General features: G+C 36.3%; 2 protein-coding genes across 2 annotated transcripts; one reads left to right on the forward strand and one right to left on the reverse strand.

Moving 5' to 3' along the window:
• Nucleotides 1–1925: 1925 nt before the first annotated feature.
• Nucleotides 1926–11930, forward strand: klhl18 (kelch-like family member 18). The gene is made up of 10 exons (XM_052549403.1): nucleotides 1926–2175; nucleotides 5609–5739; nucleotides 5829–5969; nucleotides 6690–6888; nucleotides 6999–7159; nucleotides 7779–7915; nucleotides 8013–8235; nucleotides 8344–8448; nucleotides 9831–9942; nucleotides 10096–11930. The coding sequence occupies exons 1-10, from the start codon at nucleotides 2041–2043 to the stop codon at nucleotides 10480–10482; spliced, it is 1731 nt and encodes a 576-aa protein (XP_052405363.1). The 5' UTR covers nucleotides 1926–2040; the 3' UTR covers nucleotides 10483–11930.
• Nucleotides 11931–13167: 1237 nt separating this feature from the next.
• On the reverse strand, nucleotides 13168–16538 carry bfsp2 (beaded filament structural protein 2, phakinin). Its single transcript, XM_052549344.1, has 8 exons — nucleotides 15757–16538; nucleotides 15056–15138; nucleotides 14785–14941; nucleotides 14535–14696; nucleotides 13965–14093; nucleotides 13647–13882; nucleotides 13416–13492; nucleotides 13168–13306 (listed from the first exon to the last, which is right to left on the reverse strand). Exons 1-8 carry the CDS (start codon nucleotides 16183–16185, stop codon nucleotides 13263–13265), a joined length of 1317 nt encoding a protein of 438 aa, XP_052405304.1. The 5' UTR covers nucleotides 16186–16538; the 3' UTR covers nucleotides 13168–13262.
• Between the last annotated feature and the right edge of the window lie 2836 nt (nucleotides 16539–19374).

Here is a 19374-nt window from a genome sequence, read left to right on the forward strand (position 1 = left end):
CTAGGTGTAGTATGAATAAATTGTTGCTAATGTGGCAGTCTTCAGCATTTGTACTTAAACATCAATTTAATATTTAGTTTTTAATTAACATATTGAAAATACTCAATATTTACCACATTATTAATCAGATACCAAAATATAATTAGACCATGTATAATTTACATCTGTTTTGCTTTCTAAGAGGTTTTATTACAGTCAGTTTAATTCTTTGACATCATCTTCAATTATTTTTCTTAGAAAAGCACTTCTACTAGATTCTCCCTGGGGTAACGGCTCTGAAAAACTTTTTTTTCCTGTCAGTTCATGCCTGCCAGAATGGCTGTCTGTTCTCGGTTTATTTTTGTAAATAGAATTCATAACGTCCAGTCATCTGTAAGTGGATATTTTGCGCCACCTGCTGGTAACAAGTTTGTAGTTTGTGGTTTGTAGTTACAAATGAACATAAATTAAAACACTAATATTTGACACATGCTTATCTAACATGGGTACTTGTGTTGGTTGTGTGTTCACGTGTACGAGCTGTAGTTTTTGTCACCCTAACAGGAATAAGTCATTTACAATAACTAAGGGTAAACAATAAAGATCCGTTCATGGAACTCATTAACTTCAAATGTCTATCATTAAACAGTCATCTAGCCACACTAGTCACATACAGCTCTGAAGATGTGTTGGAGCAAACTAGAAGATGGGGAACCTAAGAAGAGTCATAGACAACCAACTTGACTGTTTCAAAACCAGTTTTCTGTGTCATGAACTTCTGCATTGCTTTGACACAAAACACAGTGAAGGACACAAGTCAGAGTTTCCTGGAGTCCATCAGGGCTTACAAAAGAATTTCCAGGAGGTGTTTTTTTCTTCTTTAAATAGCCTGAGAATGAGCATATTTATATGATTCGTTTTATTTTTAATTTATTTTATTCTATATGAAGTAATTATTTTATGAGCACCCACAGTTTTAGGAGTAGTAGTGATAAATTTGATGTCATAATTTTATTAAAAGGAAATAATGAGGTAACTTTATTAAACTGCAGATCTATGTTAAGAACATTCTATTGATTTAAGAATAAATCAGGTAAAGTTGTTTGATGTCTTAGGAATCAGTTCTGGCAACTACAGTGGTGGCCAAAATGATTCATTATCAGTTATTTATATCTTTCGCTGTAGTGTGTCAGTCCAAACATTCATTTTGCCATTAATTAAAATAATCCTATGAGATTTTTGTTTGCACAAGGAGTTTGACAACAGTCAGTTGCCGATTTAGGAGAGAATCTGAAAAATGATAGATGTGGCAATCTATCCCATCACTGTGGGCATAGTTGGTAAACACGCTGACATCATCTATAGCAACAAGGTCATAAGCCTTCTCTCTATTCCTTGGTAAAAGTTTCTCTCAGCAGCTTTGTGAATAGGTTTTAAGAGAAACTCTAAGCTAAAAACTTTCACTACTACTGTATTTAGTAAAACTCTTAGTGGTAAGATCATTTTGTTTGTGAATATGGGCTCTGATTTCATCATCTCCAGTCTGTCTGGAATGACATGAAACTGAACAAATTGAGAAAGAGTAAATCTAGATGAACTGTGGCAACGTCTCCAAGATGATTCAAGACCTACCTGCAAGCCAAACTTAACTAATTTACATAACAATCAGATACTTGTGGGACTGACAAAACCCTCCGTTTTATAGTCCAAACATGTTATAACTCATCTGTCCTTTGCTTTATACTAGCTACATACTGACCTAAAAGACTATCTTTATATAGCAGAAACTGTAGCCTAGAATTCAGACAGTATCTTCTTGTCACGTGGGTTTCTGTGAGAGACTGTAGTCTGGTTTGTAGTCTAAACTCAACATAAGCCGTGATGTACATGTGAATCACACGAATAAGACCAGTACATCCATATAAATCTGTTTAGATCTGTGTGTGACCCCTGCATGAAAGGGAAGTGAACTGACACCGCCGGTGGAGGGCTGCCACTCAGTAATACAGCTCAAGCTACGGCGTCTCGGTTTGGACAAAAAGTGTCGTTTCCAGTCCATCAATGACGATGGGTGACACGATTTTCGAAGAATTAGAAGATTTGATGCATTTTTCTGTTGGCGATTTGCCCGCTCGTGGATACGGAGTGATGGAGGAGATCCGACGACAAGGGAAACTGTGTGACGTTACCCTAAAAGTACAGTGCTTTTCTTTGTTAGGGTTAATTTGCTAGTGAAATGCTAACCAAGTAGCACTGGGCTGTCAGCATTGGGAGAGGCTAGTGAAGTACAGACACTGTTAGCAGAAGAAAGAGCTGTAATGTTCCAGCTTGTCAGCTCGTTTGTTAATGTGTGTCATTGCAGATGGCTTAAAATAGATTTTTGTATATTTTGTATCAGTTGTAACGCGAGTTGTTATTCTAGTGTTGTTTAGTTAGCATGTGCAGCTACCATCCCCATCAGCTGCACATGAACTGTATGTTATAAACTACTAAACACGGATGAGTAACAATATATTCTACTGTTATTGCTGTTATTATTATAACCTGTAGATTTTTTAAACGACTTTGGTTGTCAGTACGCCTTTCATGGTCTGTTAAAGGAGTTGTCACTTCCTTATGTTTAATGTTTAACTATATTGTCAGGCTGAGTTTAATAGAAACACCTGCGACAGCCACCATATCTTGATCTGTTTGACTTACTTTAAACAACGGTTTCTAGCGCTGGCATTTTTTTTATTATTAAATTTTATTTTAGAAATATTTTTACAATTATTTTTATTAAGTTATTATTTTTCTATTTTACATAATTATTTATACTGATGATTTAGAATGAATGCTTTAATGTAATATTGCTCGCTGTTTGTTATCAGTTCTATTCAAAATATATTTGTACATTTTTTAACAGTCAGACTCAGATAGAGAAAGCACATTAATATTGTGTTTATAAATTCTTTACATCCGTGGTTCTCAACCTTTTTGACACCAAGGGCCTCAGACAACTTTCGAAGACTATGTACCCTTTTAGACTAAGGTATCTCTGGTACATCTTTATTTACAGAAACTAGGAGTTGGTAATGTGTTAATCGTGTAAGTTAGTAAAATAATAATGAATAGGAAAATTGCAATAATTGCATTCTGTTATTTCTACTGTAGGGGAATTTATAGTTAAACCCAAAGACCAGGTATGATAAATAAAGACCAGGAGTCAGAGATGCGATCAATTGAAAAAAATAAAATTACTGAAGAAAATAGTTTCATCAGCAGAAGTCAGCTTCAGTACTCGGGGAGGAGTTTGTAGGCTGCCCTCTACATGTATTCTCAATACAGTAATTACACTCTAACAGAAGGTCTCTAACTACGTCCTTACTTCGGTAAAGAGAATTCTGACTGGCTCAAAAATCTTAACAGATGTACGTAAAGTTAAAAGCATATTGACAAAAGTTATTCAGGTGACCAGTAGGGATATGCTGGTATCAAATCTTCCTGTTGTGATTAATTGCTCATGCTTTTATCACGATAAACGGTATTGCAATTTAGTTAAAAATATATAGTATAATATAGTATAATAGGTTAAATGGCAAATAACATTTAAATAAAGCAATACAGAAAAATATATAAAGTTAAAAGTTTTGCACAGATTAAAGTGCAAAAGAACTATAAAGACCCATAGGTAATACTTTACAATCTCATTAATTAACCATTAACATTCAGAATGAGCAATAACTACATTTGCCCCAGAAGTTATTAATCTTTGTTTAAAAAATGCAAGTCTTAGTTCATGTTAGCTCATTAAATAATACAGTTGCAACTTTACATTTTAACAATGTGTTATTTAATATTGGAATACCTAAGATAAATGAATGTTCAGATTAATTTTTCATTAGCAGTTTGTTAACCAATTAATTAACTAATGTTAACAGTGAAGCCCTGATGTAAAGTGTGAATTAACATTAAAAAAAAATCTAAACACTTTCAAACTATATCTATGGCATGTTGTAGTCCAGATTAAAATAGCCTATCAAGTCTTAATACTTAAGTATTTGACACTGTGATGAACATCATAGCAAATACACAAATTTAAAAAGCTATTTAAAATTATTATTAAGTAGTGCAGCTATTTATTTATGGGGTTTCCAAAGTAAAGGCTGATTTTTGACCAGTTGATGGAAATAGTATTATTAAAATTCATTCCAAATTCTGAATAATTTGTAATATATAATTATTTGCGGTATTTAGTAGTGCCCATCATAACAATATCATGCATATTCATTACCGTGATATATCGCATTACCAAATACCGGCACAAGTCTAGTGACGAGATTAAAGTTTGCATGCAGCTTGTTGCTTCCCAGACATATGTCTCCATCTTTGTGTAAAGATCTTCATATATTCTCTCTCTTGGTGTCATCCTGACTCTCCCTGGAGACTGCTTCTGCGAACAGACCGATACACATACATAGAGAATCCCTTATATACTTACTAAGTACTGTTCCCCAAACACAGACAATGGGTGCAGTTTCTCAAAGGGAGAGAGGTGAGAAACTCGAACAATATTCACCTTCCCTTCTGTAATATACAGACATAGAAAACAACTTAAATATTCGGAATACACATTGATCAGGTATTTACCTCATACAGGTTTTCCGAGACCAAATTTTTAGGGAATAAACAGGTCAGTTCACGTCAACACTTTTAGATGTTTTAGCTTATTTTAAAGCTTGTTGTAATCAATCTTGTTACCTCATTAGAAGTGTGCTGAAGGCCCCAGGGGGCCCCGGGCTCCCAGGTTGAGATCCACTGCTTCAGGTTCATTATAACATGCCAAATTAGGCCTACTTCAAGTCAAGAGAAGGTTTATTGATCAAAAGCACATAAATAAACAATGCATCATTAATTGCAAGAACATAAATGCATCAGTATTACTGCATGGATGGAAATGTAGAAGAAAAGAGATGCAGAATATACAATATTTTTTGAAATATTCATTAAAAATGCAACATTAAACATGTGTATATATTTATGTGTGTGTATACAATATACATATTTCATATATATTGTATATAACATGCATGTACAATATGTAATACACAGTGATCAACAGGGCAAATGTTCTATCCCAGAATAAAAATGGAGGTGGTTTGCCGATGCCTCCTTGTTTTATAGTGATGTTTATGTTGCTGTGTAAAGCAGCATTAGGAGAAGCATCAGGTAATGAAAGCTGTGCTCAGTCTCTGATCTCATCACTCCTTTATGTGGGTCACAGAGAGTAATAATCCTCTTTATCTCTTTCACCTGACCTGCTGTATACATGTCTTTACTGACTAACAGCTGGCTTATAGGACATATACTACAGATCATGCTGAGGATTATGGTGCACTTTCAGCATCCACCTTTTTCTGGATATCTGGCTCACTGCTTCATTTTTTTCACATTTGCTTCTTTATTCATTGAAATTGTTGTCTGTTGTCTGGAGAATGGTCATAATTTGTTTTTATTTGGGTGGTAATGTTTCAGATTTTTCAGCTGGGACTCAATCATTATCAACAATTAACCAGGAGATTTCTTTTATGTGTATGTGAGATGATTTCTGATCAAGATTCTTGCATCTGTTCTGTCTGTGTTTATGCAGGTAGGAGAGCACAAATTCAGTGCTCACAGAATAGTCCTTGCTGCTTCTATTCCATACTTCCATGCCATGTTCACCAATGACATGGTGGAGTGCAAACAGGATGAGATCGTCATGCAGGGCATGGACCCCAGGTGAAGATACAAACCTCAAAGGGACAACTGAGAACTCGTTGTTTTTAAATGTGCATTAAAGTTTTCATCTCTGTTTTGCATCTAAACAGTGCACTTGAAGCCCTAATAAACTTTGCCTACAATGGACACATAGCCATAGACCAACAAAACGTCCAGGCCCTCCTGATAGGGGCCGGTTTCCTGCAGCTTCAAAATGTCAAAGATGCCTGCTGCTCTTTTTTACAACAGAGGTAAAGTTGATTTCATCATAAGACCAAAGGCTCCGTAAGACAGAAATGAATATTTTCACTCTGCTGGAATGCATTGAATTGTACACTTATAACAGTTGACAGTACACTTCTACTTCGGTTTCAAAAAAGTTTACAATTAATAATTACAATTATTTGAATTCAAATAATTGAAAAACTTTTATTTTACCAAAGAATCCTGAAAAATATATATTCCCACAAAAATATTAAGCAACTGTTTTCAACATTTATAATAAGAAGAAATGTTTCTTGAGCATCAAACATCATATTAGACACTGGAGACTGTAAATATAGTTTTGCCATCACAGGAATAAATAAGATATAAAAATGAATTCAAATAGAAATCAGTTACTTTAAATTGTGATATTTTATATATATATATATATATATATATATATATATATATATATATATATATATATATATATATATATATATATATATATATATATATATATATATTTACATTTATTCATTTAGCAGATATATATAGCATTATTCAAAAGCATTATTTGGTAACTATGCTAGTTCCACTGTACTTAATTGGTAATGACAGAAATTTTGACCATAGTTGCTTTTGGGGAAAAGCATACCAGACCATTATGTAATAACTGTCACAGGACTCTCTCAGGTTATGTTATTAAAGTGATCCATTTCACTTACACAGAGGATTCATTGTTCCGACTTGCTCCTGATTTACAGGCTGCATCCAAAGAATTGCCTTGGTGTACGGCAGTTTGCAGAGACTATGATGTGCACCACGCTTTATGATGCAGCCAACAGCTTCGTTCACCAGCACTTTGTGGAGGTATCCATGTCTGAGGAGTTCCTGACCCTTCGGCCGGAGGAGGTGCTTGAGCTCGTGGGCTGCGATGAGCTCAACGTCCAAGCAGAGGAGCAGGTCAGAGTCTCTGGAGATATTGTAATGGCAAGAAAGGATGTTGCTGAATGAATGGGTGTATTTTCTTTTGAGACATTATAAAAGAGAAAAGCTGATCTTGTTGTTTGTAGGTGTTTGAAGCCATACTTGCTTGGGTACGGCATTCACGTGAAGATCGGGAGTCCCGGTTACCAGAGTTAATGTCTAAAACCCGTCTGCCTCTATGTCGACCTCAGTTCCTTGCTGACCGAGTCCAACAAGACGAGCTTGTACGCTGCTGCCACAAATGCAGGCAAGTTTCTTAGATAAGATACCGTATTTTTCGGACTATAAGTTGCACCTAAGTATAAGTTGCATAGTTCCAAAAATACGTCGTGATGAGAAAAAAAAACATATAAATCGCATTTATTTAGAAACAAGAACCAAGAGAAAACATTACCGTCTCCAGCCACGAGAGGGCGCTCTATGCTGCTCAGTGCTCCTGTACTCTACACTGAAGACATAGAGCGCCCTCTCGCGGCTGGAGACGGTAATGTTTTCTCTTGGTTCATGTCAAATTAATTTTGATAAATAAGTCGCACCTGACTGTAAGTCGCAGGACCAGCCAAACTATGAAAAGAAGTGCGACTTATAGTCCGGAAAATACGGTATACTTCTTTCTAAGATAACCTATGGTCAATAATTGGACCTTTTGGCAAAACACATTTTTGCAGATCCAAATCTAAAGGAAACATATTTTTCAGCTCAGAATCTCTGAAGAGAGTCACTGATTTCCATTTCCAATTGTAGATAATAGTAATAATAAAATTTTTAGAGATGACTAACTCTATGTGACAGTTTCTTATTAATACTTTTGAAAGGATGTGGGATTCATTATTTCTGGGGATGCATTTGAATTTTACTCCTAACAGGGACCTTGTTGATGAGGCGAAAGATTACCATCTGATGCCAGAGCGAAGGCCACATCTGCCAGCCTATAAGACACGACAGAGATGTTGCACATCCATCGCTGGCTTAATCTATGCGGTTGGGGGTCTCAATAGTGCTGGTATCTATTTCTTCACATTGTCCTTTTAAAAACCTCATGCACTAGTTACTGCAATATGTCAGTGTCAGGTTTTGTTAAGTCAATATTTTTTGCACAGGTGACTCATTAAATGTTGTGGAAGTATTTGATCCAATTGGAAACTGTTGGGAGCGATGCCAGCCTATGAGCACAGCCCGCAGTCGAGTGGGTGTTGCTGTCGTGAACGGGCTGCTTTATGCCATTGGTGGTTATGACGGCCAATCACGGCTTAGAACTGTAGAAGTTTACAACCCGGAAACTGACGCATGGACCAAAGTTGCTAGCATGAATACTCAACGCAGGTAGGAAATCCTAAAAGGATTTTTTAAAAAGGTTTTGCAAAGAGTTTTAGGTACATTTGATATATATATCTGATGCTTTTGGTATTTCTTCTCTTCGTTCTGCATTAGTGCAATGGGAACAGTCGTAGTTGATGGGCATATATATGTGTGTGGTGGATATGATGGCAAATCTTCACTGAATTCTGTTGAGTGCTATTCTCCAGAGACTGACAGGTAAGTCATGGATTCTTCAAGAAAAATTCAGGGTTGATGTAAGGCTGTCACCTTACATTAATTTTTATATCAAGTAATTAGGAAGGTAAAAGATTTTGTTAAAAAAGAAGAACTTAAAATACATAGGCTATATATAATAACAATGAGACAAGAATATCTAAAATGTTCTGATAATTTTGAATAATACATATTTAACATATGCTAACATACACAATACACATGTTAAAATGCATAATGCAATCATATGTGTGCCCATTTTATATTGTAAAAGAGACCATTAATAATAACATTTACGTTAGCATCATCATACAAATCAGTTGCATTTGAAATCGTTAGTTGTGATGTAACAGTGATTGTGGATACACTTTCTTGCCTGCAGAGGGCGCCAACAACCTGGCAATTGTTGCCACATAGGATACTATAATTAAATGCTAATTTAATCTTCGCCAAACTATATTTGATCCAAAAGGTTGTATCACACAGTCTTTTGTATCACTAATTTACTACTTGGACCTATATTCTTCTTATATACCATTTTTATACTTATATGTTTTAAGTAAATGGATGTGTAAAATTAATGTATTACTAAACGATTAATTGAAGGTTTAAGTGTTTACTTATTAAAAGCCAGATTTATTTTCAGAATTAAATTTATTCATATATTAAAGCTGCGGTAGGTAACTTTTGATGCTCTAGCGGTTAATAAACAGTACTACTTGCGTCTTGCGGAAGAACATCGTAGCCGGAACTACTTCTCTCTGTTTATGTCTATGAAGAATCACAAAGGTACTGGGTTACTCTGCCGCGGTACCCCTGAAGCAATCTAAAATAGTCTGAATATAAACACTTATTATAGGTGCACCCTAGTGATTCAGGACAAGCTAAAAACACGGTTTGGAAAATGGATTCATGGTGTACTCGCTTATTATATACTTTTTTCTACATTTTGAACACAAACAAAGTTACGGACCGCAGCTCTGATTGGTTGTTTCTTACTGGGAGCGGTCTGTAACTGCAAATGGCAATAGGACCACTGGGAGGAGCCAGAGGAGCTTGATTTTTTTCACAGATTATCTGTCTCATATTCTACTGTCAGGACATAATGACAGGTTTAACAAATATGTAAAAAATATATTTTTTACAAAAGTTACCTACTGCAGCTTTAATATTTCATGTTTTAAGTAAAGACATGTTCAATGACAGATTGATTTTGGTATTGAAAATCCTTTCACTCGTATTGGGCCTGTAACAGCCGTATTTTGTTTATTATTTATTAAACTATCCGTTTAGTTGTTCAGTTATTTCCTGTCCTAGCATTATTGTAGCTTCCTTTGGAATCAGAATGCGTCTGATTTCATGTGTTTATGCGTGTTTGTTACCAGATGGACGATAGTTACAGAAATGAGCGCAAGCCGCAGTGCAGCTGGTGTTACTGTATTTGAAGGCAGAATATATGTCTCAGGTGGTCATGATGGTCTACAGATCTTCAACACGGTAAGTAACATTTTTCAGTTTACAGGATGCAGTTAGCACAGTTGTTTTTCCTTGTCTTTTCAGGATAGATGTTACGAAATATTACCATATGACATTGTAAAATTGTATAGGGTTTGAAAGAATAACCCTGTTGTTTCATGTTTCTGCCTCTAGGTGGAGTACTACAATCATCACACAGCATTATGGCATCCTGTCGCTTCCATGATAAACAAGCGCTGTAGACACGGAGCCGCAGCCTTGGGCAGCAGTCTGTATGTGGCAGGAGGTTATGATGGCTCTGCGTTCCTCAGTGGAGCAGAGGTGTACAGCTCTGTAGCAGATCAGTGGAGCCACTTAGTGGCCATGAACACTCGACGCAGCCGCATTTCTCTGGTGGCCAATTGTGGTCGACTCTATGCAGTGGGAGGTTATGATGGACAGTCTAATCTCAGCTCTTTGGAGATGTATGACCCAGAAACGAATCGTTGGATGTTTATGGCACCGATGGTTTGCCATGAAGGCGGGGTAGGGGTGGGCTGTATACCCTTACAGCCTGCTTAAAGCCACAGTCTCACTCAGCCCATAAGGACATTTTAATTATTTAAAAAGAAAACAACAACAACAGGTTTTTGTACTGTGTGGTCTTACAAAATGCATTCATGACCCTTGGTTCACATGTTTGTATTAGAGGTACTATTATTCAGGCTATTTTTTTTTAAAAGCCTAAAGCAGATATGCCAGTACACCTTTAATGACCAAATATAGAATTCATGCATACTTCGAAAACATTTACAGGAAATAGGGCACACTTCTGCTAAAAACCACACTTTTGCACTGTTATCAGATCAGTGGGTATTGTGGGCCCATTAAAGCATCAGTTGTTGGGGAATATCATCATATGATAATATACATTTGTAATTTGTTGTTCCTCTAAACTGGAAGCCAATTGAGATTTCTAGACAGGTGAAAGTTAACCACTGTTAACCCATGCCATAATTGGGAGAGTCTAATCAAGAAGGTTTCTTACTTCGAAGTACTAATCGTATTTTATTTGGGATATTAGTAGAAATTTAATGTGAGCAACTGACCTCTTATGTGTCTGTGCAAAACCATCTGCTAGATGTGCCATGAATTTACACTTTACATGGGACTGTGTTTTGATTTCACCACTTTTTATTGACTCATTCTCTAAAATTTGAAAGAAAACATCAATCTTTTTCAATTTGGGGATGACCAATCACCAGCTCTGTGTCCTGGATAGATGGGCTGTAGTGCACCCATCCAGTCCCATGTCTTGCTTTTCCTTTTTAATTTGTCCTGTGTGTTTTTGAGAACCAGCACACACACCCGGGAGAGTGAAACTGACGCAGGACTCTTGTCAGATCCGCGCTTTCACACGAAGATTTAAATGGAACGTTCCCTCATGTTTTGTGCAACAAATATCCAAATTATGTTTTCTGACTATATAGACGTATACATTTTCAACTTGATGCTTTTAATTTCAAATAACAAGTCTGAAATTAGAATTTACTGACTGTGAATTTTTAACACGGTTTCTCATTTTCTTTTTATATTACCAGTACTGCATTTCTCTGCTGATTATATCTGATGATTTATTTTGTATTAACTTCCAATTGTGATGCAGTATTTCTACTTTTAATTTATTATTAGCTGTAATTTGTTCTCTTTTTATAGCATTACACGTGTTAGTTTGTCACATAAATGAGAATCAAGTTTACGTTTTACAGAAATCTAATATATATATATATATATATATATATATGGATCACATCTCTGTGTGTGTTTGTATATATTCCTCGGCTACCTCCGTTCGAGATGGGAGAGCTCAACAGGGATAAATATCCAGTCTGCCGCCCTGTACCCTTTTAAAACATTTCCATTAAGCCCAGAAGGAACAGCATTAACTGAGATCTTTTGTGTGGGACTAAAATATTCTTTTTCACGTAATTCCTAAATGTCTTAAATAAACATTGATTTTAAGGACACAACGCGGCCCTGTGCTGTAATTTTCTCTGACGCACGACAGCTTTGGGTCCCACCCTTTGAGTGGTGTTTTAATTGAACAGGCGTTTGTCTGTTTGCTGTTGGTATGAGACTGAAGATGACTGGGGACATGAAAAGAGCCCTGCTGCTGTTGCTCCTTATCTCTGTGCTGAACCGCTCAGCTGCTTTTCCTGTGGAGCCACTTCAAAAGGTAGAAGAATCTTGTTTTTTCTTTTAGAAAAATCTAGGTGTATAATTAGAACTGTTTGGTATTGAAAATACTAACTGTTACTGATGTAGTGTAGTTGTTTTTCATCTTACAGATGCCTGTACTGATCCAGCCAGCAGATCCAAAGCCGTCAGAAAGTGTAACACTAGGAAACTCCCAGGTGCGAAGAGTGTTTATGATGTGACATAATCGGACTTGTTTGTTTGTATGTGGAATATTAAGCTATGCTGATGTTTGTAGGAGATGAGGGTCAGCAGCGTTGGATTTCGTCTGAAAAGAGCCAGTTCTGCGAACACAAAGAATCCGGCCCGTTACTGTGCTGGATGCTTCTCTGTCATTGGAGACCCAACGAGACCATAGATATAAAATCTGCTGTATCTGCTGAATGCATAACCCTTAATATGAATATCTTTTAGTTTCTGTTGGAAATCTGTTTATGCAACTATATTTTAGTATACTATTCTAGAGTGTCACTTCATAAAATGTTGCATGACTGCACTTTTAATTAAATATTAAGAAAAAAATGAAAAAGTAATATATATATATATATATATATATATATATATTTTTTTTTTTTTTTTTAATGTTTTTTTTGTTTGTACTAGAAATGTCAGCCACCTATTGACTTTTGTTATAGCTTTGATCTTTTTCTTTCTTTCTCATGCATGCAGTAAACTTGCTATTTGAGGATTTCCTAAACAAAGAAATGATAGTTCAGGACGATAACATGGATTTGAAGTAATGTCTAAGTGGCTGTTTCATAGACGTGTCATTATAACCGCAAGGTGTTATTATCTTGTTAAGGAGCTTCAGTTTTGACTATAGTCAATTATTAGTATTTCCCACTCTATCATTTCTGGCTTTGCTACCCATGGGAGTCAAATAGGATATAAGCACATAGGACCAGAATATAGAATCTCAGAGGCTAGTCTTTATATATAAAATCTTAGCTATATGCTCAATAAAAATCTATAATTTATGAGTGCATCTTTAGTTCTTGCCTTAATTTTATTTATTTCTAACCTGCACAGTAATCATGTAGTCTATAGATTACGAGTGAAGAGAAACAAATGAAAATCAAGCTTTCTGCAAAGATGAATCAAATATATCATTCCAGCTTGCTTTCTTCTGGAGCACCGGGAGCATTAGAACCTGACAGAAAACATCAAAACTGGTTTAATCTTCATTGTTAATGTTAAACCTATTACTCACAATACAATCAGATCATTTAAGAAGTATTTTCTGTAGATGGAAACCGTACCTTCTGTCTGCTGACTGCTTTGTGGTCCAGATGTGGGCTCAGTTCGTCCCTCAGGGACTGAAGAACCACTGTGGAACCTGCAGTATAGAAGAACATTGTGAGATATCTGAGAGATCGGTCTGGGATCATGGAAACTGAATCTAGGGAGGCTTTCTAAGAAGTTAAGACTTTTGAGTCAGGACTTCTTCAGTCTTGTCCTCCTGTTGTAAGCAGATTGAAAACAAGCCTTACGTTGAAGAGTAGAATCTGCTTTCCTCTCCGTCCAGGATTCCATGATATGTTCCGATCTCAGTCTCCAGCTTCATCTTATTGTCGAGTAAGGTTTCATAGTCACGGCGCTGCTGCTCGATGTCGCCACGGACATCGTTGAGTTCAGCCTCCAGCTTTCTGACAACGGAGCCCAGGTTTTGGAGCTCAATGTCATGCCAGTGCTTGGCGTCGTTGAGAGCATTCTCCAGGCCTCGTTTCTGCAGGGATCATGCATAGTTCAGTCTATGGCATTTAATACTGTTGTGCTTTATGAACTTTGCTTTGAGAAGGTTGTCCTACCAGAGCTCTTATAGATTCGGTTTCGGCCTGCAGACTCTGAATCTTGCACCCAGCATCATTGCACTCAGTCTTCAGACTCTCAAGCTCCTCCTCCTCTCGACTCAGCTTACTCTTCACACTGTCAGCTTGCTGCACATTCACAAATATATCATATAAAAATGTTATTACAATATAAAAAATAGAACTATTGTGAAATATTCTTATTCAAGGTAACAAGCTTTTTATTTTCATATATTTAAAAATTTAATTTATTCCTGATGGTAAAATTGGGTCATCATTACTCTTTAGTGTCATATGATCCATCAGAAATCATTCTAATATGCAGATCTGGTGTTCAAGAAAAAGATTCATAAATGATGTAAGCCTGCACTAGTTCACTGTAAGTCCCAGATACCTAATGCATTAAATGAAAATTAAATGAATGTTTTGAAAGTATTTTATGTCAGATGAAAGAAACTACAGAATGAAAACAGTCAGTTTGCTGGTCATTGTGCAAAAACATTTAGAATCAAGTATTGCAGAGTACTGTGTGATAAAATACTCTATATAGGCTTATATTCAATGGTTTACCTTGCACTCAAGGTAGGCATCAGTCTCAGCACGGTTCTTCTCAATGACCTTCTCCCAGTGGGAGCGGATGAAAGCTAGAATCTGGTCCAGGCTGCTCTCAGTGGGAGCATCTGGCTCATCAACCTCACGGCCGGATAACTGCTTGTAGAGCACTTTAACATCCTGAAGAAGAGCAGAAGAAGATGCTAATTTACCACTGAAACATCTCCCTCACAAAGAGGGTTCTGTTGTTGACCTGCTCTTATCTCACCTCAATGTGATTTTGCTCCAGATTCATCAGCTCATTCTTCATACTCTCAATCTCATTCTCCAGGTCCATCCTGGTCAGGTTTGCGTCATCAATGACTTTGTACAGAGAGTTAATTTCCTCTTCCACTGCTTTACGGAACGGTTGCTCATTCTCATACCTACACGATTATGCATAGAAACACACTATAGACCAAATGATAGAAATCTGCTGATGCAGATAAAAGGAAGGGAAATGATTAAAATCTGTTGCTCTATTTTAATCACACTCAAACCTGTCTTTAAAGTCCTCTGCATTGGCTTGAACATTCTCAGTCTGGAGCATAAGTCGAGCGTTGTCCAAGATAGCCTCACTGACCTGAGAAAGAAGAAATAGGTCAGTTTGTACACCTGTGTGTGTGTGTGTGTGTGTGTGTGTGTGTGTGTGTGTGTATGTATGTATGTATGTATATATATATATATATATATATATATATATATATATATATATATATATATATATATATATAATTTTTAAACAGTATAATATTTTAATCCCCTGTTCATTTAAAATATATATTAATTTTATATATTAATAATAAATTAATGCATTCAATTTAATATAATTTAATATTTTATATATTATTTAATTTATTCAATATATTAATCCATACATCTTCCTAATTAAGAAAGACAAAACATGCTAATTGGATAAGAAAAGAAAACTAAACTGAAGATATATTCTGTTTGTTAGACTTATGTTTAATTCAAAAATTGTCAGCGGGGTTAGAAAAGTGAACTTAGTCTAAGATATTTTTATTGGGGAAAAAGAATAGATTCATGATAGATTTAGATTTATCCTTTGTCTTTATCCTAGACCTTTATCTTAAAAAAAAATAAAAAAAAGTTTAAAAGATGTTAACAATATTTCCATTAGAAAATAATTATATTTTCACTGTGTGATGTATTAATCCAACCCTGTAAAGCATCCTCCTACCTGCACATAAACATCCTCCCAGTCTTGTTTCAGGCCAGTCCATGTCCCGGCACTGACGGCTTTCCGATCCAAGCAGTGTCTGATCTGTTCCTCCAGCTGTTGGTTGAGTTGCTCCAGAGCGTGAACTTTATCACGGTACTCCAGGAGGCATGTATTGAGGCTGTCGAAGCCAAACTGGTGGCCTTGATCTCTGGGCTGGGTCACCACAGGAACACTGGTGCTTCTAAGGCAATGCAAAAACACACTGTTGATGCCCAGAGCTCTGCGGGACACACGTGCACCCAGGCTGCTGGTTCCTCCGGTGGGAGCCATGCCTACAAACACTCCCCGAGGCGCAGAGGTGCCTGCTGCACTCATGTGGCCCACACCGCCGGGCCGCTCAGAAGCAGCCTGGCCCAGGAAGGAGGATCGGCGTCGTGGCAGAGGCATTCCTGTCCTGATGCTTTTTAAGTGACAGGCCACTATCAGTCCATAGACATGACCACAATGCAAGCGTAAATATCCACTGACCTCCCTTCAGCTAAACAGCAACAGCTAAGAGTGCATGGCTCTTTATTGTGCTCAGGCCTTCTGGAAAGCAGGCTCTTTGTTTCTAGGACTATTGTGACAGAGACCTGGTGATGCTGGTCACTGCTCTTTGTTCATCACCGTTAGGCCATTTTCGGCTGCCTCAGCACAGTGGTCTTCTCAGGAAAGCTCTATGTATGTCCCTCTCAGTATGTATGATTATGATGGACAATGACAGTGTGGAAATTAAACTATTATCACAATGACCCAAGAGAGCAATTCTGTGTGAGTGTGTGTGTGTGTGTGTGTGTGTGTGTGTGTGTGTGTGTGCGTGTGTGTTGTACAAAAGAGTGATTAAGAGAAATACAGAATGTTCTGTCACCAGCAGTAAACATGAACACATACAGAAAGAAAGAGTTAATTCTTTCACAAGATGATTTTGCATTTGATTAGTAAGATAAGTAACCTTCACCGCTTCTTCCTGTTTGCCACTGGCAGATGTACTTAAGTCAGAATTTGTTTCCCATGAGAAAGTGATAAGGTTTCTCACCTATATCTCTTTTTTTAATCACAGGTACAAAAAAAAAAAGCATTTATATGGTCAGTGAGTCTAATGGAGATCCAAATAAACAATAAATAAACAACAACCTATCTTGAGAAAGTAAACATAGCAACATTACACTTTCTCAAGCTGCTCAAACCCTCAGTCTTTTGTGTTTAAACACTGTTGTAGCTGTGGCATGGCGTGTAGATATGTGTGTTTGTCTACTTATATAGTCAACAGTTTGTCCTCGAAGCTGATTGGCAGAGAGTTGATTGGACTGAATTACTTATTATTACTTACTACTGAATACTGTTTGTAGGCTTACTACTATTTGAAAGTAGTGACATTTGCTAAGTATGGTTACCCTTACTTGTAATTGGTGCTCTGCATTTAACCCATCCAAGTGCACACACACACACAGCAGTGAGAAGTGAACACACTGTGAACACACACCCAGAGCAGTGAACAGCTATAGATCAAATATGTACTCTTATTGTGAAGAAGAAGAACATGTTTTTGAGACTGTAGCAGAATAAGTTTTGGGAGCACTACGTTGTTATAATTACATCTTTAATGGACAGTTCGGTTGCTTAGTTGCTTATTTACATGCATCCTGTCTCCAGCAACATCATCCATTACAGTGTGCATCGATCTCCTCTTCCACCAGAAATAGTAAGCCATCTGAGTACCTTTGGGATACTTGTTTTTCCCGGTTGTGCAGTCATGGCCTCATGGTTAGAAAGTCAGACTTGTAACCCAAAAGTTACAGATTTGAGTCTTGGTTCTGGCAGGGACTGTAAGTAATTGAATCATTAATTCAACCGATTCAAACAATGATTCACTTAATTAGCAACGATTTGACTGTGGTTGCTCTTTTGGAATTATGTTCATTTGAAAAACAAATTAACTGCTAATATTGTATCTAAAGCAAGTTTCGCAATATTAACTTATTAAACGGTTATATTACAGTATCACACTTGCAGATGTATTAACACTGTAAGCCACTCTTAGACACCTTAATCTCCTAGTGTAGTTATGAGTAATATTCTTTCGTGTCATGTTATATTAACCTTGACAGATCAAATCTTAACACATAATCAGATCTCTCTAGAAACTGCTGTAGGGTGCAGTGAGAATCTGATTGATTCATAACTGACTGTCACTGCTTAAATGAAAAGGCCTGAGGCTTTGTTCAAACCAGCTGCAATATTACATAAGATATTATGTTTCATATATATTAGAAATAATATTAGGTAAATTCAGGGGCTTTCAGGACCAACTGTATGAAATTGAACATACAAAACACAGACATTTTAGTATGTAACCCAGAATCAATTTTAGTTTCACATTTGTTTCTCATAACAGAGAGCTCCTAAAATATGTTGTTCAAAGGGAAGGGGCCTTTTGAACTATTACGGTACAGTCTGATGTACTTTTTGTCTTCCAGCCAAGTTTGTCACCAAAGTTCTGCTGGTTATTTCTGCATTATAAATAAATGTACTCTAGTAAATCATTGTGGATTAACCTGACCTATGAGTTTGTCTCTTGCAATAAACCTCCAGTATCAAAATAATCTTATTGAAATAACCCTGGCAGAAGTTCTGCTGGTTATTTCTGCATTATAAATACATGTACTCTTATTGTAAACCAATATGGATTAACCTAACCTTTGAGTTTGTCTCTTGTAATAAACCTCCAGTATCAAAATAATCTTTTTGAAATAACTCTGGCAGAAGTGCAATGTACATTTCATATTATGACATTCAAAAACAAAAAACAAGTGCCACATCTTTCCACTGAACCAGAGACAATTCCTCATCTGATAGGAAAACAACAGTGTGAATTCCCCTTCTGCTTCCCTGTTATTTATTGTTTAGGGGATTTTGTAAATGACATTAATATGATTGTCTGATTCTGAGTCTTTGCATTCTAATCTAGTAATGATTTTGTGTATTTATTTTTTAAAAGAGCACATTCTTAAAAAAAAAAAAAAGATTTTATTGTTAAATGATCTTAGTCATTTTTTTTTTATTTCTTAGAATTTATATTTAATATGTTTATTCCTTTAATGTCAATCTCATATGTAGCAGATGGGTATGTCATGAGTTCACAAAATGAATGAAGGTATGCTTCACCTGCCATCAGAACAGGCACAAACCTATCAGTAGAGTCTGCCCTTGAGACTTTCAAGACCAAGCAGATGTCTGTTAGATTCCACTTTTTATTAATGTTACTGATACCAAGCATTGACCTTATGAAAGATATCTGTGATAATAGAATTATATAAAGGCTGGCCTTGACAGAGTTCACAGAAAATTGCCTAGTGTGTTTCAACTCTAAGGAATGTTGGACAGTAAATATATAACAGGAATATAACAGCTTGACAGTAAACTGTTTTTGCAGTATTGTCTTATATTAATGTTTATTAAAGGAAGACTGTGAAAAAAAAAGAAAAAATCTGTACAGCCACTTTCTCCAAAATTGTAAAAAAAAATTATTGTTAATTAAATAACAAAGCAATGCATCATGTTCTATAAGATCATCATGTTCCAGGGGATTCAAATGTA

Source organism: Carassius gibelio, chromosome B2 (genome assembly GCF_023724105.1).
Source record: "Carassius gibelio isolate Cgi1373 ecotype wild population from Czech Republic chromosome B2, carGib1.2-hapl.c, whole genome shotgun sequence".
Classification (NCBI taxonomy): Eukaryota; Metazoa; Chordata; class Actinopteri; order Cypriniformes; family Cyprinidae; genus Carassius; species Carassius gibelio.

Coding starts and splice junctions, on each gene's coding strand:
- bfsp2 (XM_052549344.1), bottom strand. CDS start 16,185: ATGCCTCTGCCACGACGCCGATCCTCCTTCCTGGGCCAGGCTGCTTCT. Junction 15,139..15,756: donor GGGAGGATGTTTATGTGCAG/GTAGGAGGATGC, acceptor CTTCTTTCTCAG/GTCAGTGAGGCTATCTTGGA. Junction 13,493..13,646: donor AGCAGATTCTACTCTTCAAC/GTAAGGCTTGTT, acceptor TCTATACTGCAG/GTTCCACAGTGGTTCTTCAG.
- klhl18 (XM_052549403.1), top strand. CDS start 2,041: ATGACGATGGGTGACACGATTTTCGAAGAATTAGAAGATTTGATGCAT. Junction 7,916..8,012: donor TGGGGGTCTCAATAGTGCTG/GTATCTATTTCT, acceptor TTTTTTGCACAG/GTGACTCATTAAATGTTGTG. Junction 9,943..10,095: donor GTCTACAGATCTTCAACACG/GTAAGTAACATT, acceptor TTCTGCCTCTAG/GTGGAGTACTACAATCATCA.